Source organism: Echinops telfairi, unplaced genomic scaffold (genome assembly GCF_000313985.2).
Source record: "Echinops telfairi isolate 266 unplaced genomic scaffold, ASM31398v2 ScPeMD7_53;HRSCAF=182, whole genome shotgun sequence".
In the NCBI taxonomy this organism is placed as follows: Eukaryota; Metazoa; Chordata; class Mammalia; order Afrosoricida; family Tenrecidae; genus Echinops; species Echinops telfairi.
In genome coordinates, this window is record NW_022103951.1 from 9196117 (window position 1) to 9205672 (window position 9556).

Consider the following 9556-nt stretch of genomic DNA (forward strand, 5'->3'; position numbering starts at 1 on the left):
TTGAACTCAGGTTTCCTGCATAGAATGTGAGAATTCTACCACGGAGCCACCATGGCCTTGTTACCATGAGGCAACTCTCTAATAATAAATACATGTTTTGTTTTCTGTATTGCTAATTATCTGGGACGATAGTCACTTAAAAGATGCAGGATTACAGGTTGCTTTGTTGGGGAACTAACCTTTGGGGTATTGTATCTTGATTATGGCAGCTATGATTATCTGTTTCCTTCTGATTTTATTCCAGGATGTTCTTCTCTGGGAGGCAGTACAGTCATGCTGGTAAACCTGAAGAACTTTTACTGGCATTCAAGATTTTCCTTGTCATCATTTGTCTTCATGTTGTCCTGGTTACATCCGTGGAAGGTGAGTGGATGTTTTGCTCTTTTTTTTTCTTTTGGGCTTGTTTTTCTGCTTGCTGATTTTTTAAAATACTGACATGAAACTTAACTTTTGTATGGGATTCTAAGGGAGACAGAGGATCAGCCAAATGAAGCAGTTTGGTTTTCACAAAAAGGGACCGTTGAAAGCATATGAAACAAGGAAAAAAATTCTGGAAGAAGGCAGAAACAAATCTAGTAATACTGAGTTGTAATATCTGTCCATGTACCTTCCAGAAGAATATAGTAAAGGCAAATGTAAAGAATCATCATTAGGAATGTGATTTGGGTTATTAATATTATTTAACCAGTGCTATTGAGTTGATTTTGGGCTTCCACTGTCATCCATAGCCTTCTGTCAATGAAGTCTTCATAATTTAAGCTGATACCATTCCCTCCTTTGGATTGGATTTTTAATTTACAATCCTTAGATGCCACAGGCTTGTGTGCTTGTTCCTTGTGGACTTAGTTGACACATCACTTAAATGACTGCTTGTTTAAAGACAAGCATTTAAGACACCAGACACTATTCTTTCTAAGAGCTGGGCACCATCTAGTTTCTTCACCACACTTTGCTATCGCAGCCATATCTTCAGTGATCCCTTCATGAGGGCAAGCATCAAGCACAGCCATGCCATAAGAACAAATTGTTCATAGATGGGGACTTTATCCATTCTTCAACTGATAGGCCTCGGGGCTATTTCCAGCTTCTTGAAATTGTGAACTATATTGCAATGAACACAGTCTGTTTGTGTTTTCTCCTTATTTCTTTGGGATATATGCACAGCAGAAGTATTGCTGGGTCATATGGTGTTTCTAGTCCCAGTTGTTTTAAGTATTGCCAGATTGATTTCCACATGGTTGGACATATTTACAAGCCCACCAGCAGTGTATTAGAATTCCAATCTCTTCACACCCTTTCCATCATTTGTTGTTCTCTGTTGCTAATTTTTTAATTGGTCTATCATTGTGGGTGTAAGATGATATCTCATCATTGTTTTGATTTGCTAGTGATTGTGAGCATTTCCTGATGTGTTTGTTAGCCATTGGAGTATCGTCCTTTGAATTTTCTATTCATGTCCTTTGCCTACCTTTTAAATTGATTATATGTTTTTTTCTTATTGAGGTGTTACAAAATTCTATAGATTTTAGTAATTAATCCTTTATCTGATATGTCATTGCTAATTTTTTTCCCAATCATGGGTTCCTCATTTTTGCTCTTTTAATGAAGTCTTTTGATGTGCATAAGTGTTTTATTTTTAATAGGTCCAAGTCATCTATTTTGTCTTCCACTGTGTATACTTCCTTTATTATATTTGGTAGTCTATGTATGCTCTGTAATAGGGCCCTTAGGTTTGTCCCAATCTTCTCATTGATGATCTTGATAGCTCCGGGGTTTACATTTAGGTCTCTACTACATCTTATATCTGTTTTTGTACATGAAGTGAGATATGGGTCCTGTTTTATTCTGCTGCATATGGAGCTCCAGTTTTTTGAAGTGGGTGCCCTTTTCCAAATTTATGGGGTTTTTTAGTCCAATGTCAAAGATGAGTTATTTTTAGCTAGATGCTTTATTTCTGAGTTTTCTATCCTGTTCCATTAGTCGATCATTATACCAGTACAAGGCTGTTTTGACTACTGTGGCTATGTAATAGGTTTGGAGATCAGGTAATGGAAGGCCTCCTACTTTGTTCTTCTTTTTGAGAAGTTCTTTGCTTATCCCAGGTGTTTTCCCTCTCCATATGATGTTGGTAATTAGTTTTACCATTTCTTTAAAGAATGACATTGGGATGTGGATCTAAATTGGGCTGTATTGGTAGATTGCTTTAGGTAATATTGATATTTTAATAATACTGTCTTTGTATCCATAAACACACGATATTCTTCCATTTGTGTAGGTCTCTTTTGATTTTTTTGTGACAATGTTCGATAGTTTTCTTTGTACAGGTATTTTATTTAGGGGGGTAGGTTTACTTCTAGGCATTTCATCTTTGGTGTGGCTGTTATAGATGGTAGTTTTCTTGGGGTCTGTTTTTGAGCTCTCGTTGCTGGTATATAGGAATCCAATTAATTTCTGCAATAGTTAGAGTTTCACTTCTTATTTGCCCAATTGTATTTCCTTGATTTGTTTTGTTTTGTTTTCTAATGTTTCAGGCTAGAATTTCCAGGACAATGTTGAATAAGAGTGGTGATAAGGGCACCCTTGCCTAGTTCCTGTTTTCAGGGGAATGTCTTCAGTTTTTCCCCATTGTATGTGATATTGGCCGTTGGTTTTTCATATACAGTCTTTATTTTGTTGACGAATTTCCTTACTATCCCTATATCATTGAGTGTTTTTATTAGAAATAGGTGTTGGATATTGTCAAAGGCTTTTTCTGCATTTATTGATATAATCATGTGGTTCTTATTCTTGTTTGTATGTGGTGGACTACATTGTTTTTGTAATGTGGAAACATCTTTTCATACCTTGGATGAATCCCACTGGGTCATGATGAATTGTTTTTTAAATGTTGTTGGATTCTATTGGCTAGAATTTTGTTGAGAATGTTTTCATCTATGTTCATAAGGAATATTGGTCAATCATTTTCTATCTTTGTCTGGTTTCAGTTTCAAGGTTATGCTGGTTTCATAGAATGAGTCTGTTGCCCTTTTCTATATTCTGGAATAGTCTGTGTAGAATTGGTAGCAAATCTTCCCTGAATACTTGGTAGATTCCATCTAAGGAGCATTCTGATTATTTATTCCAAGGCCAATTTGTTTATTCTTTTGGCACTGCATAGTTCCAATGCATCAATTTTTCCATACAGATGAGTCAATTAAAAATACCATGGCTTGGGTCAGGCGCACCTTTGTTCTCAAAGTAATATCCTTGGTTTCCAACATTTTGAAGAGGTCTTGAGCATCAGATTGACCTAATACAAAGTGTCGTTTGATCTCTTGCTTGCTGCTTCCATGAGTATTTATTGTAGCTCCAAGCAAGATGAAATTCTTGACAATGCTAATGTTTTCTCCATTAATCATGATGTTACCTATTGGTCCAGTTGTGAGGATTTTTGCTCTCTTGACATTGAGTTGTTATCTATACTGAAGGCTACAATCCTTGATCTTCATCAGCAAGTGCTCAAGTCCTCCTCCCTTTCAGCAAGCAAGGTTGTGTCATCTGCAAATCACAAATTCATCATAAACCTTTCTCCAATTCCAATGCTGAACTCTTCTTCATGTAAGCCAGCTTCTCTTATTTGCTCAGTGTAAAGATTGAACGACTATGGTGAAAGGATGCAACCCTGACTCACACCTTTCCTAATTTTAAACCATCCCTGTGTTCTATTCACACAACTGCTTCTTGATCCATGTACAAGTTCCAAAGGGGCACAATGAAGGGTTATGGGATTCCCATTCTCCTCAAGGTTTTTTATGATCCACATAGTCGAATGCCTTTGCATAGTCAATGAAACAGGTAAACATCTTTCTGGCATTCTCTGCTTTCAGCCAAGATCCATCTGATGGCAGCTGTGGTATCCCTTGGTCTGTGCCCTCTTCTGAATCCAACCTGAACCCCTGGAAGTTCCCTGAAAGTGTTGTTAGATGATCTTCAGCAAAGTTTTACTTGTATGATATCAATATTGTTCTCTAATTTGTGCATTGTGTTGGGTCATCTTTCTTTGGAATGAGTACAAATATGGATCTTTTTCTAGTCAGTTGGAAAAGTAGCTGTCTTCCAATTTTTTGGCATAGATGAATGTGTTTTATCACCTTGTGCTTTATCACCTTGTTGAGACATTTCAGTTGGTATTCCATTAATTCCTGGAGCCTTTTGGTTTTGGCGAATGCTTTCGGTACAGCTTGGAACTCGTCCTGATCGGTGTCCCTAAATTGTATGTGTAGAAACTATGGAATTACTGTATACATTCTCAACAATAAAATGTAGGGCAAAAAAATTAACTGAGGAGGCAAAATCACTGTGGGATTGTCAGGGCCAAAATCCAGCATCCCCACTTTCCTGATGAGAGAATGTCCCCAGGGCCATCCCTGGTTAGGAAGTGGCAGAGCCCGGACTGGATGTTTTATCTCCATTCTCATGTTGCGGGGGCGGGGGCGGGGGGTGGGGGGAGGCTTCTTCCCACCATAGGGGTAGATGAGGTAAGAGAAAAGGGGAATGCTTCATCAAAATGAGAGATGCTTGTTAAGGATAAGTTGTTTAGAAAAAACTCAAAGTGAGGAACATTTTTTAAAATACAAGGGATGTAAATAGCGTTCGGTAGACAGGATGGTGAAACCAACTCTGGTGGGGAAGCCTGAGTGGTTGCTGAAGGCAGCTGGATATATTTCTTTATATACTGGCCCTAGAGAAAGCATTTTTATTGTGGTTAAAAAAGAAATATAGGGAAGCATTTGTCAATTCGCTAATTTTTCCATGTACAATTCAGTGACATTGTGTTCACCATAATCTTTTAAAAAAAATAATTTTATTGGGGGCTCTTACAGTTCTTATAGCATTCCATAGATCCATTGTATCAAGCATATTTACACATATGTTGCCATCATCATTTTCTAATCATTTACTTTTTATTTGAGCTCTTGCTATCAGCTCCTCTTTCCCCCCCCACCCCATTTTCCCCCTGTGACCCCTTGATAAATTATAAATTATTATTGTTTTTATATCTTACATTGACCTCTGTTTCCCTTGTTTCTATTGTTCATCCCTCTGGGGGGAGGGGGATTATGCTTCGATCATTGCGGTTCCTCCATCGTTCCCTCCTCCCCCCACCTTCTCCCTCCCCTTCTGGTATCATGACTACCAATTCTGTCCCTGAGGGGTTTATCTGACCTGGATTCCGTAATCTTGCAACCATCACCCCTTTCCAAATCAGCCCACCACTACTGATGGAAACTTAGGACTCCCTAAGCAATGACTCGAGGAGCCCTGGTGGTGTAGTGGGTATGAATTGGGCGGTGATCCACAAGGTGAGAAGTTGGAAACCACCAGCCACTCCACGGGAGAAAGACAGGGCTTTCTACTCCTGTAAAGAGTTACAGTCCTGGAAAACCACATGGGCCAGTTCTATCCTGTCTTACAGGCTTGCTATGAGTGGGCCTCAACTCTCTGACAGTGAGTTTGTTTTTTATCAACAACAGTTGTCCTTCAGCGCTCCCAATTAGAGGGTTTGTTTTTATTTAATAATCACTTAGATGGTAGTCATATGTCAGCTGCTAGTTGAGGCCCTAAGAAAAGGCTAAGGTCATTTAAAGGGCATCCAGTAATCCCATTATTAACTCAATTTTGCAGGTGAGGAGGCTGAGGCACACGTGCGCTAAGCAACTTGCCCTAGCTCACACAGCTAGGACTCGGCAGCGCTGGACTCTAGCGCAGGCTGCTCTGTCTCAAAGTCTCTGTGGTTAACTACCACACGACACTGCCTTTTGGATTTGGAACCACTCGGCTATGGTAGGCTCAATTGCTTGGCTTCTGTGCACCTACAGGTTAAACCTAAAAGGTGGAATCCATCCATGGGATAGTCACAGAAGGTTGGAATGAATGACCCACGTGGTTCATAAGGTGCCTTATTCCTGAACACCTGTGGGCGAGGCAGGCTCTATTCCGTTCAAGATGCTTTGCATCTGGTCTCTGATGAAGCCCAAAGGGCCTGACCTGCTACTACTCGATCAGGTGATCAGCTGTGTGATCATAACTGCTTGCTGTGGGTCCAGCCTCACGAGCTGCTGAGAGGACAGTATCCCTGACCCCAGAAAAATGACATTCTAGTTGCATACTAGACTATGATTATGACACAGGAGGGAATGAAAGCCAATACAGAATATAATTGTTCCTAAATTGTGAGTCAGTGCTATCAGGCGCTAACATACGGTCAAATCTGTGGAGTAGTCTAAGGCTAAGCCACCTGTAACAGATGCTATTGGTATCCTTTTGACCCATCCGAGGGGTCACCTACAGACAGTTCCTGTGCATGCTGACAGCTCCCACATCTCTCTAATAGGGAATGATCTGTGGCCATGAGGACATGCTTGGTCTGTGCATGGGTCACCCAGAAGTGCCAGGGAGCCACCCGCCCACCCCCCAAAGAATGAGTTGTGGTTTCAAGGCCAGTTTCTTCATCTCTCAGGGGAACGGTTCTAAGATGTGTTCTGCATTATTTCCCAGTGTTCCCCAGCTGCATTGAGCCCCCAGGGCCCAGAGTAGGAACCTGTTTATTAAAGTATGTTACTGCCCTGCCTCTCTTTCCTGACTCACTTCCCCACTCCCTCCCTCTCCTTCCTGAGGTCTTCTCCCTTTGACAAAAAGAAACCTTTCCCAGGGTCCAGCTAAACATTAGCAACCTCTATAAACCCTGTCATGCTCGATTTCATTCCTCAGGAATGAAATCTGTCTCCTCATTGCCTCCTGTTCTGTGCAGCCATCTTTTTGTACTTGCCGTTTCCTGTCTTGGTTCCTCACCTCCTTCGTGAGTTTGGCGAGTGTTGGGTGAGAAGGGAGACTGGAGAGTTGGCTAGCTGGGTGGTATGTAAGGAAAACTTGATTCCTGAGAGCCCGCCCTCCCTGCGGCAGGCCCTTCTGGAGGCTGGATGTCCTTTATCTGGTGTAATCCTCCGATTCCTCAGAGTGGGTAATGTTTGTCTCCGTTTTCCGATGAAGAAACGGAATCTCCAAAAGCAAGTCATTTTCTTTCCTAGAGTCAGATAGCTAGGAAGTGGGTCTGTTAGAATTTGAACCCCTGCTGCTGGAGTCTGTACTGGTGACATCACACTGGGCAGCCCAGGGAACTCTTGGGACTGAAGGGATGTGTTCAGAGAGGCTCAGGGAGAAGGAGCCCCAAGGGAAGTCATCAGAGAGCAGCCACTCCCACTGGCTCTGGGGGATCAGGACTTGCAAACACAGTAGCTTCCACCCTGGAAGCCTCAGAGATGACTCAGTAGCTCTTGACAGCACAGAGAGGTGGACCCGACCAGTGTCAAATTACCCAAAAAGCAAGGTAAGCACAGGCTGACTTGTGCTTGCTTACTAATCTATATCAGAACAATTTCACATTTCCTTTCAAGATTCTGCTTCTAGGGCTGGTTGGCATCTGTCTCCCAACCTCACAGTACATTTCAACGGAATCAAAGCCTCTTTTCAAATAAATGATCTCTGTCAGGGACAGAGTACCCAGGCATCAAGGTCAAACTTTAACCCAACCCACTACTTTCGAGCTGATTCCGACTCATAACAACCTTCTCTGAGGCTGTAAATCTTCATAGGATCAGAAAGCCTCATCTTTCTCTTTCAGAGTGGCTGGTGAGTTCAAACTGCCAGCCTTGCTAGCAGCTCAACGTGTAATCCACCAAACCACTAGGGCTCCCCCAGTGTCCCTTAGTAAACAAGGTACGCATGGCTTACTTGTGCTTACTAATCTGTAGTGAACAGTTTCACTTGTTTTTCACTGCAGTATGAAACCGTTCACTACAGATTAGTCAAAAAGCATAAGTATGCCAGGCTTACCTTATTAGGGACTCTGCCCCTGAGCCTGACTCTCTTGTTAGGCCTCTGGCCAGGAGAAAACATCCTTAAATCGTATTGGGTAAGTTACTAATATTTGAGGGCACTACTCTTGGTCTTTTAGAAGCCCAAATGAAGTTCGGCAAGTAAAGTAGGCTCACCTTTAGCCTCTAGTTCTGCTGCCACAACCAAGTGCCTTTGTCTTGTCTTCAAAGAGGGTCTTCTTCTAGGTGAAACTCCTCTTTTCCAGAGGGTGAGATGACAGAGAAGTGAAAGATGGTTATAATTTTATTCTTGCAGCGTTGCCTTCCCCATTTGGAAACAATTACGCACTTGAGCCAGTTTGGTGATCTCATGAGCTATAATCCCCAACGTTCTCTCTCTCTCTCTCTCTCTCTCTGGGCTGGGCCTAGAGCTTTTTGTACTGTAGGCTTTTCTAAGGAGTAGATCTGCCTGTAATCCTCCTCCTCCAAGACCCTGCTCTCTTTTCCTTCATGCTTCAGCTGCCCAAGTCTTTGTTCTTCCATGTGCAGAAAGGTTCCGTGTGCTGCCGGAGTAGACTGGAGATTCCGAAAAGGCAGGAACCCTGTCTTATTTGACTTTGGCCCCCAGGACCAAACCCAATCCTGGAGCTTTCTTCCCTCTCAACAGCTGTCTGGAAAATTGAGATGATAAACACTCGCCATTGGGTGGTTCTCATGCTCAGTTAATCTACCACCAGTCCTGCCTACAAGGCCCATTTTCCATACCTTGCTCAAGTATGAGGTCAGCTCTTAGGGTCCTGAAACCTTACCTGGGGTAGTGACAAGGAATGATTGAGATTCCACGTGGGTTGCGGAGGAACATGAAAGTAGAGGACATTTTGCCCCCATTTTCCTTTCGGCGTCCCAGGGGTCTGTATCTCAGCACATGGGAATAGGAGAGACCAGAAACGATGCCATGGTATATTTAGGCAGAGAGAAAGCCAGAGAGGCTGGTGTCCCTTCCAAGTTACTCTCAGCTCCTGTGTTGCCAGGAAAGATACTAAATCGCCCTTATGTTCCTACTGGGTAGTTGAGATCCAAGGACGAGAGCAGGGCTGCCATGGCCAGGGAGAAAATGCCACCTCAGCAAAGACTGTGACCAACCTAGACCAGGGGCCAGACGGAGGATGGGATCGACACGACACTCGGGTGAGACTAAGGAGATTTGGGAGGACCCCGGGACTTGGATAGGATACCGAGAGAATAGACCATGGGTCTGATGGGCACCACCCTCCACCGCGGTGCCAGTCTACCTTGTAAATGTCAAGTTCAGTATTAGATGAACTAACTCTCAGAGCACACTCTTTCTCCCTGCTGCCCAAAGAACACCCTGTCCCCCAACTTGAACACCATCTTGACTACCAGAAGGAAGAGGCAGGGAGCAACAAAGGTCACACATTTATCCCCAAGAGACTCAGCTAACCAGAGACCGTTTGAGGCTGAAAGAGAAAGATCGTCCTTTTTTTTTTTCTTAGCTCATTTTATTTGGGGTTCTTACAACTCTTGTTACAATCCACACATCAACTGTATCCAGCACATTAGTACCTATATTCCGTTATTCTTTTGTAGACATTTACTTTCCATTGAGTCCTTGGGACCAGCTCCTCTTTTTCCCCCCTCCCTCCTCCTTTCCCGCCACAACCCTCGTGGCCCCTTGATAGATT

The 9556-nt window shown here is 42.7% G+C and overlaps 1 protein-coding gene across 5 annotated transcripts in view; it reads left to right on the forward strand.

Annotated features, from left to right (window-relative positions):
• The first annotated feature begins 245 nt into the window (after nt 1-245).
• The window catches only part of ADGRG2 (adhesion G protein-coupled receptor G2), an 81264-nt gene continuing 71953 nt past the window's right edge, over nt 246-9556 (forward strand). For all 5 annotated transcript variants that reach the window (XM_045290702.1, XM_045290705.1, XM_045290703.1 and 2 more), the window contains exon 1: nt 246-363. In XM_045290702.1, the coding sequence (XP_045146637.1) occupies nt 246-363 (118 nt within the window). The remainder of the gene's footprint in view (nt 364-9556) is intronic.